At 53.0% G+C, this 27,659-nt stretch overlaps 1 protein-coding gene across 6 annotated transcripts in view; it reads left to right on the top strand.

Moving 5' to 3' along the window:
• Nucleotides 1-18,337, top strand: part of Gng7 (G protein subunit gamma 7) — a 63,350-nt gene extending 45,013 nt beyond the window's left edge. For 5 of the 6 annotated variants that reach the window (XR_015624356.1, XM_087558853.1, XM_087558854.1 and 2 more), the window contains 2 exons: nucleotides 14,209-14,324; nucleotides 15,205-18,337. Coding sequence is in view for 5 of the 6 variants with exons in the window: in XM_087558853.1 (XP_087414979.1) it covers nucleotides 14,241-14,324; nucleotides 15,205-15,330 (210 nt within the window). In the remaining variant the exon portion in view is untranslated. The remainder of the gene's footprint in view (nucleotides 1-14,208; nucleotides 14,325-15,204) is intronic. The other variant, NM_024138.1, reaches the window with a different exon arrangement.
• Nucleotides 18,338-27,659: the final 9,322 nt, after the last annotated feature.

The following is a 27,659-nucleotide window of genomic DNA, read 5'->3' on the forward strand; positions in this document are numbered from 1 at the left end:
AGCGTCCCACTTCCCTGGCTCTCCACCCAGCCTGCAGCCGTCCTGGCTTCCTGGTCCCGGTCACCTATCAGCTGTGGGCCCTGGGTTAGGCTTTAACCTAACTTCTAGTTCCCCGCCCTACCACGAGTAGCTCACATCAAAGCAGCCGGCAGCCCTCCCGAATGTTCCATGCAGCCACAGGCCCCTGGAATTTTGTTTTCCTTCAGCTGGTGCACGTGCCTCTGTGCACTCTGACCTTGGCTGGGAGTTCCAGGGACTGCTGTGGGATAAAACAAACTGGAAGACAAAATGAGAATATCGTGGTGCCCATCTGCGGAGGGATGCAATCTGTCTTTAATTTCGTTCATTCATTCCTCTGTTTCGTTTTCTTTGTTTATGACAGCATTTCACACAGCCCAGGCTGGGCCACAACTCCTGACTCTCCTGCCTCGGCTTCTGAGGCCTGGGTGTCAGGCCTCTGTCACCTTGCCTGCAGCGCCTGACCTCTCTGAATTCCCAGGAGCTGGAAAGCAGAGTTAGGGTCCTGTGTCACAGGACTGATACTATTTTAAGCAAAGTTGCAAAGTTTCTCTTTTAAAAGCCGCAATAGACGGGGTTGGGGATTTAGCTCAGTGGTAGAGCACTTGCCTAGCAAGCGCAAGGCCCTTGGTTCGGTCCTCAGCTCCGAAAAAAAGAAAAAAAGAAAAAAAAAAAAAAAGCCGCATTAGAGCGGGCCGGTGGTTAGTCCACGCCATTCGTCCTAGCACTCATCAGGCAGAGGCAGGCGGATGTCGTGAGTTCCAGGCCTGCCAAGTCTACACCGAGAAACCCTGTCCCTAAAAACCAGAGCAAGCAAACAGACAGACAGAAAAAGACAAAGCTGGCTGGAGCCAGTGAGGTGTGGTTGGGTTTGCAACGCTTGAGACAGAAGTCACAGCTTCTCCTTCGATCATGACCCACAGGGACCTCTGTCATCTCAGAGTAGGCGCAGAGCTGGGAGTTCAAATCCAGATTCCTGTGGGTCAGCTCTGCCTCACGCGGGTAGGTCCTATCCGCTCTACTGTGTAAGAATGTGGCCAAAGCAGCAGCACAGGCTGGAGTGACTCAGTTACACCCTGGTGGCTCCTGAGGAGGACCCGGCTCGGTCGCTGCACCCCCAGGGCTGTCAGTCAGCCCCAGGGTGTATACGTGTAGGAAATCAATCAATCAATCAATCAATCAATCAATCTCTTAAATTTCGCCTGAGTCATGCCTGATTCAGCAGTTTGTCTTTTTTTTTTTCTTTGAGAATTTTTAATTTTATTTATATGGGCACACTGTCGCTCTCCAGACACCAGAAGAGGGCATCAGATCCCATCACAGATGGTTGTGAGCCACCATGTGGTTACTGGGAATTGAACTCAGGACCTCTGGAAGAACAGTCAGTGCTCCTAACCGCTGAGCCATCTCTCCAGCCCTGTCTTTTTTTTAATTAATATTTTGTCTTTTAGGCCAACTGTCTAACTTACTAGTATACAGATATACCACTTATCTTTTTTTTTTTTTTTACAAAATTATTTTATGAAGGAGCCTCTTCAGCACAGGAGGTTGGGGATCAGTCTCATAAAATTATTTTATGTGTATTTTGCCTTCATGCTATTCTGTAAACCTGAGTGTAGGACCTGCGAAGGCCAGCAGGGGGCGTCAGGTTCTCCAGAGCTGGGGTCACAGACGGGTTGTGAAGCCCATGTGGGCGCTGAAACTGAACCTGGGTCCTCTGCGAGAGCAGTAGTCATAGACACAGCGCCATCTCTCCAGCCCTATCCACTCTTAAAATACATTTGCTATTGTTTGTGTGTGCGTGCATTGGTGGGTGGGCTCACAAGCCGAGGCCCATGTTTCCTGAGGCAGGGTGACCCCAGGAATCCTCCTGTCTCTGCCCCCAGCACACACCCCAGATCTGCACTGCATGGCCTGGATCCTTATGTGGGTTTGAACCTGTGACTGCCTGCTCTGCTCTGCAAGCGCTTTACCCCTGGCATGTCTCCAGTCCTTCCCTTGTTTGGTGTTTATTATCCTCCTGCCTCACTCTCACTGGGCAAGCCTCACTGAGCCACTCGGCAGGATGTTCATGAGACTCTTAGAGTTCTTCCCCCGAGGGAGCAGACCCCAGCCCTGTAGGGCAGTGTGGGGACTTCTAGGTTCCCACAGCACAGGAGCAGCCACCAGAGGCCAGTACTTGTTCCCTTCTCTGGCTGGGCTGTCACCTCCTGCACAGCCAAACCAAGGCCATGTGTGGCACTCACTGAACTCCGAGTGTGCCGTGAGCTCCACTCCAGGCACCTGGCAGTGGGGCCGCGGTCCTGGGATAGACAGCGGTTCTGGGGACAGAATCAGCTCAATGAAAGCAGGGTTGAAAATGAGTCCCTGGAGTTGGGTATGTTTGTCCCTGACATCGACCGGTCCGGTGCCAGCCAGCTCTGGATACGAGCTTCTAGAACGTGTTGGAGAGGGTAGCTCTGTAAACGTCCATGTGAAATCTGAGGCCTGGGACTGCCTGTCCCCTCCCATAACAAGTAGATTCCAAATGAGCTGGGGGCCACCCGGCATCATCCAGGACTTAATGTCTCCATGTGGTCTTCCTCAGAGCAAGACAAGGGGTCAGAGGCAGAGAGACCAGGAAGTTCCATGTTGATGGCTCTGACAAGACAGGAAGGGGCCTCAGGCCAAGGCATGTGAGGCCTGTAGATGCTGGGATAGGCAGGAGCCCCTGGGGGTGGGGGTCTGCCTCATTTTTTCCGTGTGGGACTGATGTTCAGAGAAGCAGTGCTGTGCCTGATGCCCCCACTACCGAGCCAAGCACGTGGTCGATCTTTCTTGGAGGGATTGCACTGTGATTGTGGGAAAGTAACATCCGAGAGGCTGCAGAGAGACAGAGAGGGGGTTTAGTGACACGTGTGGGAGTTTATTGAGTCCCCAGCATAGACCTCTCCTCTCTCCACCCAACCATCCCTCCCTTCAGCCCAGAAGCTACAGGCTCACAAGACCAGAGCTGCCCTGTGCCCTGGCATGGATCCAGGGTGACAGCATTTCCTCAGGGTCAGGAAGCTGGGAGTGGGTGACAGGAGCCACGGGGCCCAGCCTCCACTCCCAAGGTTACAAACTCTCACATGATTGTGGCCACCCTACACACACCACACACACACACACACACACACACACACACACACACACAGAGAGTCAGAGGGGATCAAAGGCCACTACCCACTGCCCCCAGAGTGCCAGATGGGTAAACAGAGGTCCTTTCTCTCCAGTTCCTGTCACTAAGGTGACAGTCCCCACCCATGTCATCACAAATCAGCTCATTCTGGGGCCTGTGCTGGGAGCAGGAGCCTGCCTGGCTGTTTTTGCCTCTCGTGGACATTTTACTCATGGCTGTTCTTTGGCCCTTTTCTAAATATAGCCACACAGGGACCCATTTACTCTGTGAACAAAGGGGCCACGGCTGACAGAGAGTCACAAGATGCTGTTTTTCATCTGGGTCAGTGGTTTCCCTCGGAAATACATCCCCCCTCCTCCGAGTCCTTTTGTGAGGTCACACACTGTCCTCACGTGGCCAACCCCACGCCATGACCCTGAGAAGCTACAGGCTGGGTCCATCCATCCTAGGAGGGGTCACCAGGGAATCCCAGCATGCATGCATTCCTATGGCTGGACAGAGGGTGTCAACCTCCATCCATGGCTCTTGGCCTTCTCTAGTGTCCCCTGTGACAGGAGAGCCTGCCTGGGGTCAGGGGACACAGTGAGGTTCCCCATCACAGCTGCCAGGAGAAGCACAAAGGAGTGGTCCTTCAGAGGCTTGCTCAGGGCCAAGGCCAGCATCTGTGGTGACCATCACAGTCTCTATGGAGATGAAGCCAAGCTGAGATCCCCATGGGTGCTAGGGACATTGTTCTATAGCATTCTCTATAGAGGCTGCACCCACTCCATACCAGGGGCTCCCCAAGTGTCATAGTCACCCTGGATGGGAGCCCCTAGGCCAGGACTCACTGAATGAACACAGGCCAGGAGAAGCCAAAAGAGCAGTGCAAACAATTGCACAACTAAATTGAAAAAATAAACTGCACGGGTGAGGAGAGGAGACGTTACAGCTGCCATAGAATGCAGTTTGGCAATTTCCGGAAAAAAAGCCAAACCAAGTACAATCAACCACATGACCCAGCAACTTGAAATCCCTCTCCCCCACCTCCCCAATCCTGAGCTCCTTCCTGTGTACATGCCCCAGGCACGTGCAGCCATCACCAAGGTTCTGGTGTATACAGTTGGTGTGCAATTGTGTTCAAGATACTTGTATATGCAGTGGTGTGAAGTCATTGTGGAGACCTTGTATTCAGAATTGGTGTGCAGTCATCACTGGGACCCCTGTGTATATATACAGTGGTGTGCAATCATGGCTGAGACTGTTTTTGTATACAGTGGTGTGTGTTAGGCTGCGCAGGTGCATGGGGCTAAAGCCAGGCTCTACGCGCAGCCGCAGGACATCAGCCTGGTTTGGCTTCTGATCTGGGCTCTGTAAACACAGCTCCTTTCTGAACACCGTGTGCTGGGGAGCGAACAGACGTCCTGCGTCTGCCTCCTGCCCATCCGGCCTCGTGGTTTTGTTGTGTTTTGTGTTTGTTTTCCACTTATTTCTTAACTTCTTTTTGGCAGGCAGAACGAGAAACCAGGGAGGGAAAAGTGAACCAGATTCCTGGATGTTGACAGGAAGACAGGAGTGAGACATGTTGCTCTAGGAGACTGAGGGAAAAAAAAACGGAGTTCAAGGCCAAACTAGGTAGCTCTGGGATGCCTTGTCTTAAAATAAACAATAAAAGGGGCGTGGTCAGGGTGGACCCTGCCTAGAATCCCCCAGTGAGCGGACTGGGGGCGTGGTTAGGGGAGGAGTCCCGCCTAGAATTTCCAGTGAGGGGCTGTGGGGGTGGCCAAGGATAGGGTCCACTCCTTCCAACCTAGATCGAGCCTAGAATCTCCCAGGTCCAGCCCCCCAGCACTCCCCTCACCCCAGGCTTATCCAGCCTCTAACCTTCACCCGACCCAGTCTGGACATTAATTTGGTGTAGCTCAGGCTGGCCTCACATTCACTCTGGGTGACCCTGGATTCCATCCTCCAGCCTCTGCCTGCAGAAACTGGCCACCAAGCACGGGCCCCAGCCACTGCCATCTCATCCCTCTATGAACACGCGGGCGTGGGGTGGGACTGGCACAGGGGGTCCCAGGGAGCCACCTGGACCACACCACCGAAGCTGTGATCTTAAAGAATCCTTTCGGGGTTGGGGATTTAGCTCAGTGGTAGAGCGCTTGCCTAGGAAGCGCAAGGCCCTGGGTTCGGTCCCCAGCTCCGAAAAAAAGAACCAAAAAAAAAAAAAAAGAATCCTTTCGATTGGCGGTTTCTGGCTGCTGCACTGGAAAGCAGACACACAGCCCAGTTCCCTCCAGTTTGCTGATCCAGGCCCTGAAGGGAGAGAGGGAGGGGATGTCTTCCCAGCTGAGACCTCACCAAGGTTGGCTTCCTCCTTCCACCTGGCGGGACGCTTGCAACCCCCCCCTTCCCTGCCCCCGCCCCTGCATTCCCCACATTCCTGTCCCCTGACACAGGATTCCAAGCTGGCCTGGGACTTTCTCGGCAGTAGAGAAGACTGCGGGAGGGGAGGGGCGCTGTGCTTTCCCAGCCTGTGGGAGTGGCAGTGTCCCAGCTATGAGAGCTATGCCCGGCATCCACAGGTTCCCCAGCATTTTTGGGTCTGAAAGTCATTGTTTCCTAAAGTGTCTGGGGGTGGGGGCGGGAATGGCCCCTCAAACTCTACTTTAGAGCCCTTGTAGCCTGGGGAGAAAGCGCAGCGGTTACTGCACTGGCTGCTCCAGTAGAGGACTCAGGTTCGGTTCCTAGTACCCACCTGGGGTTCACACCCCTCTGTGACTACAGCTCCAGGGGGCCCGACGCCCCCCTCTGGCCTCTCCTGGAAGTACACAAGGTCTTGAAGGCGGAGGCAGTTGGATTGTCGTGAGTTTTCGGCCAACTGTACTGCATAAACAAAATTTAGCCAGTGTGAACCGTGCCTTTAATCTCCTTAGAGGCGAAAGGATCTGTGTGAGTTCAAGGCCAGCCTGGTACCTGGTGAAACCTTGTCTCAATCAATCACCAATTAATGCTGCAAAGTGCAGCGCTTGGAAAACAGCCTTGTGGGTAAAGGACCTGAGTTCAATCAAGTGCGAGGTCAACGCTCCCAGCCTGAGTTCACTCAGCGCGTTGGTTTAATTCCAGTTTTGTTTTTCTTTTGAGCCTCGGTCTCACTGATGACACTAGGCTGGCCTCAAAGTTGTGACAATCCCCCTGTCTCAGCTTCCGGATCTGGGTAGACAGATACTGCAGAGGGTGAATTGAGTTACTCATGCCTGGGGCTGGGCTCAGTACAGAGCACTTGCTAGGCACGCTGAAGCCCTGGTCTATCCCAGCAAGTCAGAAGTTCAAGGCTAGCCTGGGCTACATGAGACCCCGGCCTGGCAAGGAGAGGAAAGAGGGCTGGTGAGAGGGCTCAGTGGTGAAGGTACTTGCTGCCAGGCCTGATGACCAGAATTCACTCCTCCTCAGGACCCACTGTTGGAAGGAAAGAGCAAAGCTGTGTCCACAAACACACACACACAAATGAGCTGGTGACAGTGTCACACAAAGAACTCCAAGCTACATGGGAGGCCGAGGCGGGAGGATTACTGCAAAGCAGAATTTGAGACCAACCGTGTCACAGAAATTTTCGCCACCCTAGAATGACCCTTCATTGTTGTTGTTGTTGTTACTTGAGCAAGGATGATATTATTATTATTATTATTATTATTATTAGTAGTAGTAGTAGTAGTAGTAGTAGTAGTAGTAGTAGTAGTATTGCTTGAGCCAGAGTCTCATGTAGCCAAGGCTGGCCTCAAACGTCCTATGTGGACAAGAATATCCTTGAACTCCTGATCCTTCTGCCTTTGCCTCCCAAGTTCTTGGATGACAATTTTGCAACCCCATGCCCCATGCTGGAAATGGAGCCCAGGGCTTCAGCATGCCAGGCAAGCACCCTGCCCACTGAGCTACGAGCACCCTGCCTACTGAGCTACAAGCACCCTGCCCACTGAGATACAAGCATCCTGCCCACTGTGCTATAAGCACCCTGCCCACTGAGCTACAAACACCCTGCCTACTGAGCTACAAGCACCCTGTCGGCTAAATTGTTCTCCCTATGTCTCTGGCTGTGAACTTCTCACCATATTGGCCCCCCCGCCAACCCCAGCACATCCCAGAACATGTTTTCATTCTCTGCTCACAAACAGGTGAGCTGAGCTCATCATCTGACCAGATTGTGTAAGGCGATGAGCCGCAAGTATTTCCCTCAAAGTCCACAGAAAGAGGTCATGGATGTGGGGTTCCTGCCTTGGGTGCAGATGGACAAGCATGGACCTGTTGCCCCATCTCAAAGCCACTATTTTCCGATTAGAGAAGGCACAATTCGAATCTGGGGCACAGGAAAGAGGGGATTCCAGAGTATTATTCAAACCCATGTTTGCATGGACCTGTGACAAAGCCAGGTCCGTGGTCGTGCCCAGGAACCTGGCCGCCCTGTGGACTCTGCCATGAAGTTATACAACGGGAGTTCCAGGGGACAGTTCTATCCATTTATAAGCAGCTCAGTAACACCGGCTCACGGAAAGAACTTGTAGCCCAGGGTGTCCTTGGCCTCCTAATCCTCCTGCCTCCACCTCCCCAGGGGTGCTACCACACCAGGTATATGCAGTGCTGGGCTCCACACCTAAGATGTCATTCATCTAGGCAAGCACAGAGCCACAAGCACTATAGCAACTGAGCTTTAAGCACTCTGCTAACGGAGCTGCAAGTACCCTGCCCACTGGGCTCAGTTTGGGCCCTGACTTTTCCCAGGTCCCCCTGGGCCTGGCTGGGACCTGTGACTTCTCTGCACAGACTTTGCACAGGACACAGGACGGGCCAGGGGAGAGGCCTTACCCTGCACACGGTTTCTCAATAGAAGCATCAAACTGGCCACATTTGCAGGAAGCACTGGTGGCCCAGCTGTCAGGTAGCAGTCACCTCTGCTCAAGGCAGAGCTGCGTCTGAATCCTGACCTGGATCTAGATGGTGCATGTTTTTCCAGGATGGCTGTGGCTGCTCAGGTCCCCTTTCCCCTGGATCAGGGACCTAGAGATTTCCCACAGGATATCTAGAGACGGAGACGCTCCCTGCCACCATTCTGCCTATGCCTGTGGGCTCCATCCATCTCCCTTCCGTTGTGTCCTCCCTTGTAACCACACAGGGACTCTGTATATTTTATGATTTGTTTTCGTGGTGACAATAGCCTCAAACTGGCTTTGTAGCTGAGGGTGGTCTTGAACTCCCGATCCTCTGCTGAGTGTGCTCAACCCTGTTGATGGGGTGATCTGATGGAATTCAGGGTCTCCTGTGTGCTCTCCCAACTCAGCTGCAAGCTTACTGAGCAAGCTGCGTCCGCTGAGCTGCAGGCGCTTTTAGCAGAGGCCTTTGGTGATGACAGTGACTTGGCTGGAGGTGGCTCTGTCCCATCAAACGGTTGGTCCTGTGAAGTCATCAGAGTTCACCTACAGAGCTGTTGGGGTCACAGGGTTTCTCTGCTCTGGGAGTCCTCCAAACCTAGACTTTGCCCCAAGCAACATGTCACTTCTGTCACAACACTGGGTGGGGCTCGGGAGTCAGGCCAGCATGCTCTGTACCTGAGGGACCCCAGCAGCCTGCTGCCTGGTCGGCCCCATCCATGAGCCTGTCACCCTGCTCACCAGCCCAGGGCAAGGTGGAGGGCAGTGGGAAGGGGGTCCCAGTGTCGTAGGTTGGGGTCGTCTGTGGTCTAGGGCATGTGCGCCACACACCTAGGCCTGTGACTTTGTAATTGCCAGAGTAAAACTTTCCAACAGGGGTTGGGGATTTGGCGCAGTGGTAGAGCGCTTGCCTAGCAAGCGCAAGGCCCTGGGTTCGGTCCCCAGCTCCAAAAAAAAGAATAGAAAAAAAAAAAAAAACTTTCCAACAAGCCCAGGCCAGTCAGCCTGGTGCTGCACAACAGAAGCTGGGGCACCAGGTCTTCCTCAGCTGTGAGTGAGCACAGGAGGGAGACAGCCCAGGTGACATACATGAGACTGTCACAACAAAACAAAGCAGGAGCAAAAGAGATAGAGTATGTGTGTGTGTGTGTGTGTGTGTGTGTGTGTGTGTGTGTGTGTGTGTGTGTGTAGCTCAGATAGCTTCAGGAAATCCATCCTTACTGTCCACCCTGTGGTCCCAGGGCTTGAACTCGGGTTCTCAGACTTGGAAGTAGCACCATGACCTGCTGAGTCTCTGGCCTGTGTGTGCTTGATGGGTTGTTACTCACTCCTGAGAAAGATCACAGCACGTGAGTGTGTGAATGGAAGCAATGTCATGCTGGGAGAAAGGCTAGGCCTTTGGCAGTGTGAGATTCCAGGATTTTCAGCCTACAAGGAAATGGAGACTGGATTCAAGGTCACTGAGGTCAGCTGCCATGACACAGTGCGGTGCAGTAGCTGGGGCAACAGAAGTGGCCTGTGTCCTGGTGGCTTGTCACATGGCCGTGTGTCCTTCTAAAACCCTGTCCACTGGGAACATAAAAGGGTTTCACTGTTAATAGAAACCTTGTTATTAAACAGAGTCCAAGGGCTGGAGAGATGGCTCAGCGGTTAAGAGCACCCGACTGCTCTTCCAGAGGTCATGAGTTCAATTCCCAGCAACCACATGGTGGCTCACAACCATCTGTAAAGAGATCCGATGCCCTCTTCTGGTGTATCTGAAGACAGCTACAGTGTACTTATATATAATAAATAAATAAATCTTTAAAAAAAAAAAAAAAAAAAAAAAAAAAAAAAAAACAGAGTCCAAGAACGGTAGCTCTCACTGGGCATGGTGGCGCACGCTTTTGATCTCAGCCCTGGGAAGGAAGGCAGAGGTAGGCAGATCTCTGTGAGTTCAAGGCCAGCCTGGTCTTCACAGTGAGTTCTAGGCCAGCCAGGGCAGCACAGAGAAACCCTGTCTCAAAAAACAAAACAAACCCAACCACAAACCAACACAAATGCCGTTGTTATACACCTCCCTTTCTCAGGCGCCTCTGGCTTTTGCTAGTGGTTGTGGTGTTGCTTTGTTTTAGATGTGGACTCACGTTGCTAAGGCTGGCCTTGAACTCACAATGTAGTCAAAGATAACCTTGAATTCCTGATCCTTCTGTCTCCAACTTCTGAGTGCTGGGGTAAAGCCACACACCTCTAGTCTGCCGTAAGAACTTCCTGTGTGAGCAGCTCTGGCCAGTCTCTCTGGTTTCCGTGGCTCCGTCTTCCCGTGGTCAGCAAGAGCCTCATCACTTACCTGTTTATTTAGGGGTTTTGAGAGGATCTCATTGTGTAGCCATGGTAATCCTAGAACTTGCCGTGTAGATCGGGCTGGCCTCTGCCTCCCCAGTGTTGTTGGGATGGGTTGTATAAGGCTGTGATCGTTGTTCAGCTGCATAGAGAACTGTCCAGGATCATCCACAGAGCCTGGGTACACCTGCCTGGCATCCCTGCCCTATTAGACCCCCAAAGACGTCCACCTAGGGGACCCTAGCTTCTGGGGCATCTTCTATCCCTCCCCTCTCAGCATGTGGAGTTCCATGGCCTCAGCAGGGCCGGTGACCAAGTTGCAGTCTCTTGGGATCTGCAGAACCAAAAAGAGAATGCTAGGGCTCCTCGGGGCCCCCAGAGACTTGTGTGGTGGTCATAGGGGAGCTCCTGGCTGGAATGGTGGAGGCAGGCACCATGCAGAGCATTCTGGGTAACTAGGTGAATTCCTTCACAATCCCTGTGCTTCTTCAGTTCTATGTTACTCTGTCTTCTCCATGCATGGTCCTGGGGTGGCCATCTTCATCCTCCCCAGCACTGGGGAGGTGTAATTATATCTCTCCCCACTTGGGGAGGTAAACCCCAGCCCTGGCTTCCAACTCTAGCAGGATCAGGATGCTCTGTCAGAGCCTTGCCAAGAGTAATGGCTGCTCTGAGAGGTCATCATCCCCAGTCACCACAGGCAATGCCCTGAGTTCTCCTGTGCTGCCCGAGATCCGGCTGTGGTCACTGTGAACACTGCCAAGAGCTCTGAAGGCCTCACTCCACCCACAGGTCTTTCCCCAAGAGCTGCCACGTGCTGCACCTCGTGGCCGGCTACCTGTGAGGAATGAGCAGAGCTGACTCACAGCTCAAGGTGTGGGCTGCATTGACTCTATTACTACCTGTGGGGGAGGGGGAGGGCTGGCGTATGAGTCAGGGACTGGCTGCCCTGCTGGAGAGCAGAGAGCAGCCTGCAGAAGCATAGCTCAGGGTCACAACTCAGGTCAGCAGACACAAGGAAAACCCAACTGCACACCAGGAAAATCACGGAACACAGAAGCATGTCCACTCATGTGTGGACAAATGCAGCCATGTCCATACTGGTGATATGCAGAGGTGTGTGTGTGTGTGTGTGTGTGTGTGTGTGTGTGTGTGTAGAGGTGTGTGTGTGTGTGGAGAGGTGTGTGTGTATATGCAGAGGTGTGTGTATGTGTGTGTATGCAGAGGGGTGTGTGTGTGTGCGTGCAGAGGTATGAGTGTGTATGTGTGTGTGTATGTGTGCAGAGGTGTGTGTGTGCAGAGGTGTGTGTGTGTGTGCGTGCAGAGGTATGAGTGTGTATGTGTGTGTATGTGTGCAGAGGTGTGTGTGTGCAGAGGTGTGTGTGTGTGCGTGCAGAGGTATGAGTGTGTATGTGTGTGTGTATGTATGCAGAGGTGTGTGTGTGTATACAGAGGTGTGTGTGTATGCAGAGGTGTGTGTGTGCAGAGGTGTGTGTGTATATGCAGAGGTGTGTGTGTATATGCAGAGGTGTGTGTATGTGTGTGTATGCAGAGGTGTGTGTGTGTATGCAGAGGTGTGTGTGTGTATGCAGAGGTGTGTGTGTGTGTATGCAGAGGTGTGTGTGTGTGTGCAGAGGGGTGTGTGTGTGTGCGTGCAGAGGTATGAGTGTGTATGTGTGTGTGCAGAGGTGTGTGTGTGTATGCAGAAGTGTGTGTGTGTATGCAGAGGTGTGTGTGTGTATACAGAGGTGTGTGTGTGTATGCAGAGGGGTGTGTGTATGCAGAGGTGTGTGTGTGTATGCAGAGGTGTGTGTGTGTATGCAGAGGTGTGTGTGTGTGCGTGCAGAGGTATGAGTGTGTATGTGTGTGTGTATATATGCAGAGGTATGAGTGTGTATGTGTGTGTGTATATATGCAGAGGTGTGTGTGTATGCAGAGGTGTGTGTGTGTGCAGAGGTGTGTGTGTGTATGCAGAGGTGTGTGTGTGTATGCAGAGGTGTGTGTGTGTGCGCAGAGGTGTGTGTATGTGTGTGTATGCAGAGGGGTGTGTGTGTATGCAGAGGTGTGTATGTGTATGTGTGTGTGTGTGTGTGTGTGTATATGCACGCATGCACATGCGAGCGCGTATATGATTAAGTACTGATCTAGAATCCCCCAGTGAGGGGCTGGAGACATGGCTCCTGAGTAGAGCCTTGGTTTAACATGCACATAGCCACACACACACACACACACACACACGTATACAGACATGCCTATGGCCTGTGCCTGTCTGCAGAGATCCTCATGACATAGTACACATGTGGAGATAGACTCTGACCCACTCACACTTGTATCTGTGCAGCTGATCTCTGCACACACACCTGCACTCGGATGCATTGTTATGTGGACACACACACACACACACACACACACACACACACACAGAGATTGAGCCGGCCCATCCCCTGCCCTCTACTCCCCAGCTTCCCAGGAAAAGTGCCTGGTCCTTGTTCTCTCTACTCAACTATATTTAGCTCAAGAGGAATCTCAGGCTGAAGTCCACGCGGTTTCCATGTCCTGCCTGGAAGCTCGGATGAGTAATTTCTCTGCAGCCCACACCGAGGCAGAGGCTGGCTTCTCTGTCCCCAGGAGGGGCACTGGATGTCTGCCCACACCCCAGGGAGCCAGGCAAGGCCAAAGGATTTTGTGTTATGACCGCTAACTGAAAACTAGTTAGGAACATTGCTAAACTAGATGGTTGGCTTAGGCCAGGCCTATCATCCCAGACCTTGAGAATCTAAGGCAGAAGTTCCTGGCTAGCCTGGGCTACACAGGGAGACTCTGTCTCAAAACAAAACAAAACAAAACAAAACAAAACTCACTGTCAGTTCATGGCAAGCTGCAACGAAAAATATAAGGCGATTTCACTGAGCATTTGATTAACTCTGGTGAGGGCTGGCCAGAGGTCTCAGCTGGAAAAGGGGATTGCAGCAAAACTGAGGATCTGTGTTGTCCCAGGGACCCACAGGGAAGAAGACAGCAGACTCCTACAGCCCGTCCCCTGACCTCTGCATGCGTGCAGTAAGGCATGCAAATGTGCGTGCGTACACACACTCACACTCGAGCACATGCACACGCACGTGCAAACAGGCATGCCTACACAGATAGTTTTAAGCAATAAAACGCTAGGACCGCTGAGAGGGCTCAGCTGGTGAAGCACTTGCTACAAGACTCGCTTCAAGGCCTGGAGAGAACCCACAACTGCAAGCAGTCCTCTGACTTCACACGTGCTCCAACATCTCCCCCACCCCCACACACACACAAACAACATATGTAAATAAATGTAAAAGAGGGACTGGGTGTGGCTCAGCAGGAGGAGTCACTTCCGAGTCCCCTCCCACCTGAGCTGTCTGAAGAGTCCCTTCAGCCACGGCTTCCCCAAGAATTCTTACCCAGCTTGGTAGCCCCGCCCACCCAGGCAGCCCCGACACCCAGGCAGCCCAGCCGAGGCCCAGGCCATCAGTTCTTGAATCCCCTAGCTCAGGACAAATAGACAACCTTTTGTTGAATTATCATCAGCCCTCGGGCCTGGGCCGTTCGGTCACAATTCTCTAGACCCGTTCCGTGAGTGAATGCGTGATTGTATGACTGGCTAAGGGAGGTGATGCTGGGATGACCCTGACGCCTCCTGTGGCTTCTGCCCCTTACCACTCCGCCTGCAGGGATGGACAGCCGCAAGAGCTGGGCCACTCTGAGAGGCCAGCGGGGTCAGGGGTCAGGGTTCACAGGGTCTAAGCAGCAGGTTCACACCAGGCCGTCTGTGCTCTCCAGCTCTCTAGACGCCAGGTCCACGCTCATGGCTGATGATGTCAGGTACTAACAACGTCGCCCAGGCCCGGAAGCTGGTGGAGCAGTTGCGCATCGAAGCTGGGATCGAACGCATCAAGGTGAGCTGCGTCAGGGGGTGGGGAGTGAGGGGGACCCTGTGAGAGGGCACCTGTCCTCAGCCATAGATTCTGACTGTGTACCCAGGGGTAACCCTGAGAGCGAGCCACAGCCGCTTGTGTTCTGTCTGTCGGGACTGAACCTGGGGTGAACGTGGCTTTCCGCATCAGGCCGGCACTGCAGGCGACTCGGGTCACCCTCTTGTCAGTTTCTTGTCTTCCTCCGGTTACCACAGAGGGGAGCAGGAAATATACACAGAGGAATGGCGCAGATGGGTGTCCAGCTGCTTCCACAATCTGGCATGGTTTTCGTTTCTTGAAATGACAAGAAAATGAAACGAAACATTTCATTTCAAAAGAAAACTGAACCGTGTAGTAAATAAAAAGGGGCTGAGAATCCTCAGAGGAGCCCAGAGGGTCCTGGAACATTTGTACTCTGAGCCACGCCCCCACCCCCTCATTGGGGGGATTCTGGGTGGGACCCAGTCCATGGCCACGCTCCCAGCCCTCTCACTGCTTGTTACACTTTCAGGACCATAAGCCCATGCCAAGGCCTATTAACAGAGCCATCACCTCGTCCCATTCCCTCGCAGCCATTTCTCTACTTACTATCTCTGGATTCACTCATTCTAGAAATACTTTATCATGGAGTGAGTATATACTATGTGGCTTCTGCGTTTGATTCCCTCACTGAACACAAGTTCCTCAAAATCCCTTTGTGTTGTAACCTGTGTCAGAGCCTCATTCTTTATCATGACTGTGTAATATTCCACAGCATGTGTACCACAGAGTTTGTGTGGCCTCCTCTGGGCTCTCCCTGCCTGTGGCTGCTGTGGTTATCTGTCCCATGTGACCTCTCCTTTCTCCTCCTTGTGCTACACAGGTCTCCAAGGCCTCGTCAGAACTGATGAGCTACTGTGAGCAACATGCCCGGAATGACCCCTTGCTGGTTGGTGTACCAGCCTCTGAAAATCCATTCAAAGACAAAAAGCCTTGCATAATTCTCTAGTTCTCTCTCTCTTCCTCCCTCCTTCCTCTCCCTCTCTTTCTCCCCACCCCAAAGGTATTGTCCAGTTTTTCCTGTAAGAAAAAAATATTTGAATCCCTTCTACTTTGAATTTTAAAGGAACAGAAACCATTGTGAATGCCTGGAGCCTCCTGACCTAGCTGGAGTTCGTCCTGGCCTAACTTTAGCCTCATCCACCCCCTCCCGTCGAGAACCACTGATGTGACAGTTTTTAAGCTCCCCTTAGTTGGCCTGGGGAAAGGGTTCTGTTGGCCAACGGCGAGCCTAGCAAGTTTGCGGACCATAGCTGCAGTCCTCGGGTCCCACATAAAACATGCAGGTGCGGTGTCAGAAGGCTGAGATGGAAGGATCCCCGAGGCTTGGGGACTGCATCCTAGCAGCCAGTAAACTCCAGACAGTGAGAAACGATGCCTCCAAACACAAGGCAGAGGAGGATACCCAGCCTTGACCTCTGGCTCCACACGCGGCACACACAATGCACCCTGTACTACCCAGTGTCATTCTCGAGTGGCCCTGTCGTGTGCACGGTGACAGTGATGCCCTTTCTCCAGAGAGTTGGCCCATTCTAGAAACGGGCATTTGGGTCTCCATACAAAGGAAGCACTTGCTGGTATGGCCGAGTGTGTAACTTTGTCTCCGAAGCCTGAGATCCATGTGTTCATTGGTGACTCCTCGTTTTTCTCCCAGTTACACAGATGGTTGTGAGGGCAGAAGTGCAGATTTAATTATCTTGAGGTGATTGAGAAGGACCGATGGGGTTCTCCATCCCACACGTGACTGTGCCTCCAGATCCCCCTTCCTGGGTCAAACTATTTTTTAACTAACTAGAACCCAAGTCCCTCAATGTGTGGACTGTGGCCATTTTCTGCACTCCTTCATTGGGAGATTCATCTCTGACCACACCCCCAACCCCTCACTGAGGGATTCTAGACGGGGCTCCACCCCTGACCACGCCCCAGTCCCCCATTGAGGGATTCTAGAAGGGGTTCCACCTCTGACCATGCCTCAGCCCCCTACTGGGGATTCTAGAAGGGGCTCCACCCTGACCACGCCCCCAGACCCTTACTGGTAAATTCTAGATGGCACTCCACTTCTGAGGCGGGCATCTTCTCTATTGTGTGAGCAGAGCCCTAGAGTCCAGGCTGGCCTGGACTGGAACTGGAGATCTTCCTGCCTCTGGCTCCGGAGTACCTACCTGATAGGCCTGTGTTGCATGCCTGGCATCGGATTGGACGGAAGATGACAGACCGTCTGTCTATGACAGTGACAGTGGCAGGTCTAGGGAGGACACAGCTTAGGTGTGCCAGTGTGGTCTGCAGCCATACACAAAGGCATCTCAAGCATTTGAGACTCCAGTTACCTCTTTCTCCTGCCGGATCAGTGTGGGAGCAGAAATGAAGCCAGTCCAGTTACTCCCTGCAGCTCTGGTGGAAATCTGCTTCCCAAACCCTGTGCCAGGCTCATCCCTGGACAGTTGCTCAAACTGCCCATGGGCAAAGTGAATGGAGCTGGCAGATCTGGCTCCTAGCCTATTAGGCACAACCTACCACCTAGATAAGGTGGCAGCCCCCCCCCTCCCCAGTCCATTTGATGGAATCAGGGAAAGAAGTTTGGGATGTGACTAAGGGGGAGGGGCACTGCAGGTGCTAAGAGAGGACCCTGTTTCCCCCTCCATGGGCCACAGAGAGCACAGACCAAGGGTCAGGCCCCTCCTGTGCACTGACTCCCAATTACTGGTCAGAGAGGGCCAGGACTTTGGTGAGCCTGACTCTCAGAACCTGTGGTGGAATCAGAAAAGCCAGTGTCCCTCCAGAACTGCAGCCACCTTTCATTAGGCTAGGAACCAGGTCCCAGCAGGTGTGTCTCCAGCTGCACTGGCAGGGGACAGTGAGGAGAGAGGAAAGGACATACATTCTGGGGACCGGGACTGCAGAACACCCAGCCAGTATGGTAGAAACCTGGGTTCCACCCCAAGCTCGCAAAAAAACAGGCATGGGCACTGGGGATGTAGAGGCAGGAAGATCAGAACTTCAGGGTCTTTCTCAGCCACAGGATGGGCTCAAGGTTAGCCTGGGCTGCATGAGACCATGTCTCAAAGACAGAAATCTCAGTGTGCTCTCTCATGTTCCTAACACGCCTGATTGTTTCCCTCTGGAGGCTGCTGTGCCAGCCTGGCCAGCCTGCGTTTGGTCGCAGCCTTGTTTCTCAGCTCTGGGACAAAAACTCAAATCTGCATCTCTGCCCACACCTCCAGTTCCCCCTCCCCGGGTGACTCACAGGCCAAGGACAAAGTGGCCTCTTGCTCCCAGGGAGGGTAGGATGTGCTGGTGTAGCCTGTGTACGTCCTAAGCACTGGAGCCCTGCCTCGGCCTAGAGACGCTTAGGGAAACCAGAACACATCAGAGCAATTAGGAGCCAAGAATGGTGGCCCACGCCTTCAATGCCAGCACTTGGGAGGCAGAGGCAGGCGGATCTCAGTGAATTCGAGACCAACCGGGTCTACAGAATGAGTTCCAGGACAGCCAAGGTTATAAAGACACTGTCTAAAAACAAAACAAAACAAAAACCCAAATCTGTCAGACCTGCTGCAACTTGAGCCACCTAGGAGGGACTTCCAACCTAAGAAGGATGGTGGGCATGGGGGTGCATCCTACACAGAAGCCATACACACCGGCCAGATGTCACACGTCACTTTCCAATTCTGCCCCCACTCCAGGGCTGGCTCCTCCCCCTTCACCCTCCAGGGCTGGCTCCTCCCCCTTCACATTCCAGGGCTGGCTCCTCCCCCTTCACACTCCAGGGCTGGCTCCTCCCCCTTCACACTCCAGGGCTGGCTCTTCCCTCTTCACTGCTTTGTGACTCTGGTTTTTATTTCTGAATAAAAAAAAAAAATCCCGTGTGCCATTCCCACTCTCCCAGTGTTGCTATTGTGTGGAATGAGGTCACAGGAGGACGAGTCCTCCACAATAAAAACCTCTCTTTTCCTTTTGCCTTGACTCCAAAGTCTTTTTCTCTCCCTGACAGGATGGCTCAGATATTGTGAGGGATGGTGCCCAGCCTTTCACACCCCCTTTCTCAGGGACTCCATCGGACACCTGGGGTGAGGGAGGCGTGAGGCTCAGGCCTGGAGGACCTTAGGTCTGCTCTTTGAACTGTTTTGTTTTGAGACAAGCATCTCACATAGTCTAGGCTGGCCTCGAGCTCATTGTACATTGCAGGCTAGCCTGACTTTCCTGCCTCTAACTCCTGAGTACTGTGTGACGGGGTGGCCAGCATGGCTGAGTCCCCACAGTGCTGGGGGTGGGAACCAGAGCTTTGTTCATACTGGGTGAGTGCTCCTCCCACTGTGCTCCCCTGCCCTGGACTTTTTGTTGTTTCCAGGCACACTGTATACCTGCCTAGAGTCACCCAACAAGGGGCTTAGAACATGGCTCCGTGAAAGAAAGCTCACATCGTGTGTGCAAAAGTCCTGGGTTCAATCCCAGCACCATAAAGGATAGACCTAAACACTTTTATTCCTAAACACTTGTGCAATCAGATGTTAAAACACGGGCATCCCTTGGCTGTAGTCCAGGACAGCAAGGAAGTTCCAGGAAGTACCTAACTAGTCCCTTACAGTTGCCGCAGCCCCAGCCGCCTCCTTTGCAGCCAGCAGTGCAGGGTCTCCCAGTCTGCCTGCCTTTCACCTGCCTCCTGAGGACCAGACTGGAGACAGGAAGTGCTGGATAACCAAGGACAGTCCCCGGCACAGGGCCCTCTGCAACGTTTCTCTGCTGTGGGAGATGACATGACATCTGAGGGTGCAGATGAGGGGGTCCTTGGGGCTTGCCGCAGCCACCTACAGCCTGGTGCCCATGGAGCCTGAGCTTGAGGCAGACATTTCTGTGACCCGAGGTCCAGGGTGAACTTGGGACAGTGAGGAGGGAGGGAGAGCCGGCTAGAAAGGGTGTGCTGTTGACTCAGCTACCCCTTGCTGTGGCCTGTGGTTACCTCTGAGGGACCATGGCCAACAAACTCACCTGGGCAGAGACCCGGGATTCCGGGCGGAGGAGGGGAGGATGGGTTCCCGGGCTCCACTCTGCACAGCGTTCCCAGCGGCTCTCTGTACATGAGGTCACACTGTGAGACATCGGTGATAACCCTCTCCCCCAAACAGAGCCAGCCTTCCCGGGACAGCAAAGTTGACTGGAACTGCAGGAAGTTTTAAAGGTGGCGGTGGGAGGGGCCTCAGGCCAGGAAGGCTTAGGAGTTAAAAAAGAACAGGGCAGGTTTCCAGAAGTGTCTGCTGTGTATGAGACGATGCTGCCGCATCCCCGAACCAAGCTAATGTGCGTGAATCACAGGCCACACACCCTGCTCTGCAGTCCCACAAACCCTCCAGAACAGCTTCTCAGAGACCCTAAATGTCCTAAAGGGCTCCGTGGAAGCTTTCCTGTGACAGGGGCAGATCACAGCCACAAGACAGAGACACAGGGGCAGCACTTGGGAGGCCAGGGCAGGCGGATCTGGAGTGCAAGACTAGCCTAGGCTACAGAACCTGGTGCCGGCGAGGTGGCTCTGCAGTTAAGGCACTGGCTGCTCTTGCAGAGGTCCCAGCTTCAATTCCCAGCAACCACGTGGCGGCTCACAACCTCCCGTGACTCCAGCTCCAGGGGAATCTGACGCCCCCTCTGGTCTCTGAGGGTACTGCACTCAAACATAGTACAAATAACTAAAAACAAGATAAATGATTCTTTTAAAGGAAATGTTCAGAGCGGCTCTGGTTCTAGAGATAAAAGCTGGAATCATCTGAGGCATTTGGCCACAGGGAAAGGAAACATGTTCACAGCAAAGGATGCGACTCAGCCACGGGAAGGGACACGGTGCTAGCATGGGGTGACTTGAGAACACTGTGCTGAGGGAAGCAAGCTTTGCAGAAAGGCGAACAGTGGGAGTCCACGGAAAACAGGTGACCCTCAGGTGATGGCTGTGATCATCAGGACGACAGCCCCAAACACACCCACACCTAAACAGACGGGGCTGGGCCTTGGTCCACGTGCTTAGGAGCAAAGAACCTGGCAGGAGGGTTCTGAGCCTTCTGGATCATCTAGGGCCCGAGGGTCACCGCGGCTTTTACACGGACATTTTATGGCAAATGTCTACTGGACAGGGGTGGAGACTGGCTCAACCTGTCATCCCAGCGCTCAGGGGTGGAGGCAAGAGGATTGTTGTGAGTTTAAGGCCTCAAAAACACGGAAACAAAACGGTGTGGAGGCAGCTAGGGTGCTGGCTCAGAGGTTGAGAGTAATGGCTGCTCTTGCAGAGGATCCGGGTTAGGTTCCCAGAGCCCACATAACTGTAGCGCCAGGGGCTACAATGTGCCCTTCTGGCCTCCAAAGGCACCCATAGGGCGCAGGTACAGATGTAATTGAAAACAGTTAAATAAGCAAACAGGGCCAAAGGTACAGTCAGGGTGGGGGATTGAGGAGGAGACACTTGCTGCCAAGCCTAAGGGCCTGAGTTCAATCCCTGGGACATGGTAGAAGGTGGGAAAACTCCTGAAAGTTGTCCTCTGACCTCCACAATTAACTCCCTGGCATGTGCACCTGGATCCCACCAGTAAGTAAATGTACTGTTTTAAATAACAATAAAAAACAAACGAGCAAGAGCTAGGAAGATGTCTCAGTAAAGGAACTTGCCACACTAATGAGGGCCAGAGCCAAATCCTGTGCTCACAAGTGAACGGCAGCTTGTGGCATGGACACCTGGCAGCCAGCATGGTGTCAGGGGGTGCAGTTGACTTTCCAGGGCTCACTGGCTGCCATCTAGCTCTGGGCTCCAGGAGAGATGCTGTCTCAAAGGAATAAAAGGAGGGCAACCTAGCATGACAGGGCGTGTTAGCATGACAGGCCGTGTTAGCATGATAGGCCGGGCTGGTTCTTTCTGGACTACAGAGTGTTCAGGCTGTGCTCAAGGCTGGGCAGATGGCTCAACAGGTAGAGCCCGACAGCACCTGCCGCTCTTCCAGAGGACATGGGGAAATTACATATTTCAGGCTCATGTGGCTCGCAGGACATTTACAAAGCTTAGGCTCAGGGCTTCTGTGAACAAGAAAGAACTGTGGAGTGAGAGGAGGGGAGGGCACTCCCAAACCCCAACAGTACAGCTCTGGTGAGTCCTCACCATGCCCTGTGGGCTGTCAGTGACCAGCTCCCACACCACCACGCTCCTGTAAGCAGCCCCAGTAAGCGCATTTGGTTCGCACACAAATAAATCAATGAAAAATGAAAAATGAGAAAGCCTTTTTGAAGCAACGTCTCCCTCTGTCTTTCTGGCTGACACCAAACTCACTACATAGACTAGCACAGGCTTGATCTCAAAGAGATCTGCCTGCTTATGTCTGGTAAGAGCTGGATTTGAAGTCTCGGGCCACTAATAAACATTTTTTAACAAATAAATGTAGTAAAAGCATTTTTTTTCCTTTTCTTTTTTTCGGAGCTGGGGACCGAACCCAGGGCCTTGCGCTTGCTAGGCAAGCGCTCTACCACTGAGCTAAATCCCCAACCCCAGTAAAAGCATTTTTAAGGCTTCCTAGGAGCTGTCAGTGCAGGTCCAGATGACTCTGACAAAGACCTGGTCACAGTGTACAGTCCCCTGGGATTGTCTGGATCCGGCTGATCTGTGAGCCTGTCAGTGAGGGATCCTCTTGATTACTTGACTAACTGATGTGGGGAGACCCCAGCCCACCGTGGGCAGCACCATTCTCTATGTGGCTTGGCCCTGAACTGTATCAAACAGGAGAAACTGAGTGGAGGACTAGCATGTGCCCTTCGCTGACTTGATGGTTGTTTTAACTTCCTGTTGCCTTGATAAAGTCTGTGACAGACCAGAACCAAGAACCAAATAAACTCTCTCTCTCTTTGCTGCTTTTCCTCAGCATCATTTATCACCTCAGTAGAAATGGAATTAACACACTACCTAAGGATACAGGCTGTGTGCGTGTGTGAGTGCATGTGTGTGTGCATGCGGGCATATGTGCGTGTGTGCATGCGTGTATGCGTGCGTGTGTGTGTGTGTGTGTGTGTGTATGTGTGTGTGTGAGCTCTCTCCAGGACACATGGGACCCGAACCTTGGAAGCAGTAGGTTTTACTGTGGGAAGAGTGACGGAATGCGGCTCTGGCTGATGGCCTGAGAATGCACCCACTCAGTTTCACCAGAATTTATCGTTCTGGGAAGAAATCCAAGCTCAGGGTGGGAAAGAAACTTGCTCTTGTTCATGTGAGACTACACCGGGCCAGCCAGTGGGACGTGGGGGCCGAGCCAAGCAACAGGTGCCCGGCGTCGGGATCCATCTGCCTTCTCAGGCTGCAGTCCCCATGACCTTACTTCACACCCAAGGTGTTTCTGTCCTTTCTTACTCATCCCCGAGATCTAAATAACTTTAAGAGTCCTACAGGATCAGGCAGGATTAGGAGGTTGAGGTGCTGAGGCCCGGCCAGGCTCCTTCAGAGAAAAGGGCTGGATCGCCCGCCCCGGGCCCTGGCTTCGAGGAAAGGAAGCTCACCTTGCCTTGCGCAGCCTGGCAGGGCAGGAGATGGAGCATCTTCAGAGAAAACGGCCGGAAGTGCAGAGGAAGCTGCTGGCCAGATGGGGAAGTCAGAGTCTTAACTCACCCGGGCCCCCTCACACCCCGCTTTGAAGCCTAGAAGACCTGGCTAGGTTTGGGGCTTTAGAAGGGGGCAGGGTGGGGAAAAGCGAAGATGGCGGCGCTCACTGGCAGAGCCAGGAAGCAATTACGTCATGTTTGATCTTGTATATAAAATCTAAATGTGAAAATGGTGTGTGCGGGGCGGTTCAGAAGAGGGAAGGAGTCAGAACCTGGGGGTAAGAACAGGTCAAACAAGGAAGGGGCATAGGCCGAGATAAAGAAGTAAGGCTTGTGCTGGTTACATACAGAGCAGAGAAGGGAATCGGGGAATCAGGGAAGAACTAAAAGATGCCTCAGCAGTGAACCCCACTTGTCACTACAAGGACACAGTTTTGATTTCAAGCACCCAGACTAGCTCCAAGAAATCCAGCATCTCCGGCCTTAGAGGGCACCTGCATAGGGGAAAAGCCTACCCAGAAGCCCCCAGTGAGGAGCTGAGAGCATGCACAAGGCCTTGGGCTTCACCATGAGTGGATTCCAGACACCGGACGGTTAGAGTTTGATTTCGCTTTTGATTGTGACCGTGCTCTGATATTTTTCCTTCTTGAAGGAAGAAAGTATTTTTAGTGGAGCCCACAGTTAAGAGACTTTGAATTGTAAAAAGACGTTGCATTTTAAAAGGGATTGGATATTTTATATTTTTGGTTGTGAGCCTAGCCTTTAACGGCTGAGCCATCTCTCCAGCCCGAGATTGGATATTTTAAAGGGATTGAAATTTTAATACTTGCTGAGGGGCAAGTTCAGAGATCAGGGTACACCCACAAGCTGGCCTAGGGACAATCTCAGAAGGCAGATTAGACTAAACCCGGGGTTTGGGGATCCTCCTGTGCTGCTGCACCTAGCTTTTGTGTCTCTCATAGAAATTCCTTTACCAATGCAGCCGCATCATTCCTGTGCCAAATTACTACCTAGTATTACTACTACTACTACTACTACTACTACTACTACTACTACTACTATTATCATTATTAATTTGGTTCTCCCAGACACAGTTTCTCTGTGCAGGCCTGGCTGCCCCAGACTCACTCGTAGAGCAGGCCGGTCTTGAACTCAGAGATCTACTTGCTTCTGCCTTCTGAGTGTTGAGATTAAAGGCATGCATCACCATGCCTGACTGAAATTCTGATTTTTTTTAAAAAAAAAATATTTATTTATTTATTTTATTTTATTTTTTTTTCGGAGCTGGGGACTGAACCCAGGGCCTTATGCCTCCCAGGCAAGCGCTCTACCACCGAGCCAAATCCCCAACCCCTATTTATTTTATGTACATGAGTACACTGTAGCTGTCTTCAGACACACCAGAAGAGGGCATCAGATCTCATTACAGATGGTTGTGAGCCACCATGTGGTTGCTGGGAATTGAACTCAGGACCTCTGGAAGAGCAGTCAGTGCTCTAACCACTGAGCCACCTCTCCAGCCCCCAAATTCTGATATCTTCATGAGGTCATGGTGTCACACCTGTCATCCAAGCACTCTGGAGGTAGAGGCAGGAGGATGGCCACAAACTGCAGGCCAGCAGCGTATTCACAGTATTTTCCACATCAGCCAGGGCTACATAGCAGGACTTTGTCTTAAAACAGAACAAGATCCTGTTATTTTGAACGTGGACACTGAGGAGCGGTCAGAAAGCACCATGGCACAGTGAGCCCACAGACACAGGCCTCTGCTAATCCAACTGCAGGGCTACAGAATGACCAAGGCCGCCTGGCATAAAGTGTAGGTCACCACCAGTGGGAAGCCAGGGGCATGTGCTGGCCTGTGTGTCACCAATCATGAGATCCGAGAGCCCAGTCCATGGCCTCAGTGTCCTGTGCTGTACTCTGGGTTCTCCCCCATCAAGGTCCTAGAACAGAAGGCCTGGGCTTCACAGGATGTAAGGGCAGAGACACCAGAGGGAGTCCCTTAGCTGGGCTTGGGTACTTGGGAGCCCCTTAGCTGGGCTTGGGTACTGACACTCTATAGAGTACTAAGTGCTAGATTGCTAAGTACTAGTACTCCAGTACTGGGTACTTCGATGCCTGAACTTGCCTCCTCCTGGAGACCCTGGCTCAGTTCGCTAGGCGAATCCCATTCTAAGTTCTCTAACACATTCATTGATAAATCCTGTGCCTCATTGTGATTCCCAGGACATATCCTGAAAGGAGGCCCAGAGAAGTAAATAAACCATCCCTGGTTGGCCCAGCACTTAGACATAGTATTGGTGGAAATAAGGTCACGTTCCCTCTACCCCAAGCATCTTCTATGCCTCAGTTTACCCTCACTCTGCAGCCCACCTGTGGGGACAAGGTAACCCTCCCCGCCAGTCAAAGGAAGTGTTGGGTTTCTTGACACTCCCAAAACTAGGTGAAAGGTTACAGCCAGGGAAGCCCTGCCCTGTCCTGGGGTGTCATAGATTCCTGGAGGCCAGAAGGCCTTGTTCACTGAGATTCTGGACATGCCACTCCCCCATCAGAGACCAGTGGCTGTCCTTCCCCTGAGGCTGGTGGCAGGTCAGGGGGTGATGCCTGTTCTGTGTGGTGGGTAAGACAAGCTGGGTCAGTCAGCTAGGAAGAGGAGGGGGAGGGGGAGAGGGAGGATGAGGGAGGGTAAGAAAGGGGAGGATGAGGGGGAGAGACAGGAGGGGGAGGGGGAGCAGGTCAGCCAAGCTAGGTGGAGGGATCCCCAAAGCGGCTAAATATAACCACGGAAAGTACGTTGTGTCTCCAAATAGAAAGCAGCCAGTTTGGCCCAGGAGGAGGCCAGGCAGGCTGGAGAGAGCAGAGGGTCTGAGAGAGGTGCCCCTGGACACTTCCACCAAGATCTCCCTCACCCTCTCCTTCCTCCTGTCCTGCGAGTCTCCTCCTCAGGGTCACCTGTCATCCAGGCTGCAGAATGTAGGCACCTCAGAAAATGAAGCCAACCTCCTCCCTTTCTCCCAGGTCCTGGCTGGCCTCAAGATTGCTGACCTGGGAACTGGGAGGGCCCAAGCCACCCAGGCTAAAAATAGTTCTCAGCCCCTCCCAGGATATATTTAGAGTGTTGTCTGCTTGGAGTCAGCAGGAGCCAGGGACACACCCCAACCGACTGGGCCGGCCGGCCGGGTGCCCTGGCTCCCGTGTGGGCACGGCCTCAGGCCACAGCAGAGGCCGGAATGCCAAGCAGTGAACACTTGGCTGCGGCTTTGGCGCCTGCTGTGCTGTGTGTAGCTATGTTACCCAAAGACCTCTCTGAGCCAACTTGTGGACAGAGGGTGACCAGAGGGAAGGGGTCTGCCCTGCACAGATCTTTGCCGTAGTCTTTTGGAAAACAGACGGAACTTTCACCAGGCAGCTGTGGTGACCTTGAACCTCTGACCCTCCTGCCTCTCCCGTGCTGATGACTTATCTGTGCCAGTACATCCAGGGAGTGTGGTGCTAGGAAGGGAGCCAGGGTCCTGTGCGCTGAGCTACAATCCCAGCCCTTAGAGGGAAGGATGTTTGATTTTTTGTATTTTGGGGACGAGGGTTTGCATGTAGCCTGCGTGGCTTCAAGCTCACAGCAATCCCACCACAGCGTCAGGAGCAGTGGAGTGAGAGACATGTATCACATGCCATCTGGTTTATGCTATGCTGGGGACAGAACTCAGAGTTCCTTCATCCCAGGAAGGCCCACAGTGCCTGGCCCCAGTTCTACGGACTGAGAGTTAAGATACTTCCAGCCCTAAATAAGCCTGGATCAGGTGCAGAGACCCCAGCCTGAGACCTTGTCACAGACACGAGCTGGTAAGGCAGGCAGAACCCAGCTTCAGTTTCTCCATGCGTGGAATGAAGGTCACATAGTTCGAGGCCGTGCCCAGCCCCATCCTAAGCACTCTCTATAAATGCACACGCAAACACACAAACGAAAACCCACGGACACATTTTCTTTGTCCATGTGCTCGGCCTGCACAGAATCAAACGTAGAGCTGATGTCATCCGATCCTGGCTCCAGTGTGGCCCACGCAGGACGGCGCCACCGTCACGGGTGATCTGGGCCAGGGAATCCCGGCGCGGGTGGAAACCCGTGACGCCGGCGCAGGTCTTCGGGCTCCAGGAGCAGTGGGCGTGGTCGCCGGCCTGGGCGTGGCCTCGTTCTCTACACACTGCAAATCCTGTGTGCTGCTGTCTGAGTGCCTGCCTGCATGCCCACAGTGCGTGCAAGCACCTGTGACTTCGTGGCGTCCCAGAATGATCCAGCTTGCTATGCATGTGTGAGATTAGGGTCTGTGCACCCGCAGGCTGTTCGAGTTCTGAGACTTGAGCTACGGTTCAGTAGATACTAATCCCTGAATGCCTTCGGTGGTGTCACTATGTATACAGAGCTCGGTGCGTGCCTGTCATCCCAGCACAAGGATAATGGAGGTGGAATGGTCAGGAGTTCAAGGTCATCCTAGGCTATACAGTGAGTTTGAGGCCAGCCTGGGCTACATGAGATCCTTCCAAGCCCTAATCTCATTTTTCAAGATCTAAGGGGGGCAAGAATCATGAGAGGGCTCCCCAAAGTAACCTCATCCCTGACCACACACACACACACACACACACACACACACACACACACACACACACACACCCTGCAGGTGCCTCATGCGGGCATGGGGCCCCGTGATGACTGGCGGTTGTGGGCGG

The sequence above is a fragment of the Rattus norvegicus genome, chromosome 7, assembly GCF_021556685.1.
Source record: "Rattus norvegicus strain SHRSP/BbbUtx chromosome 7, alternate assembly SHRSP_T2T, whole genome shotgun sequence".
In the NCBI taxonomy this organism is placed as follows: domain Eukaryota; kingdom Metazoa; phylum Chordata; class Mammalia; order Rodentia; family Muridae; genus Rattus; species Rattus norvegicus.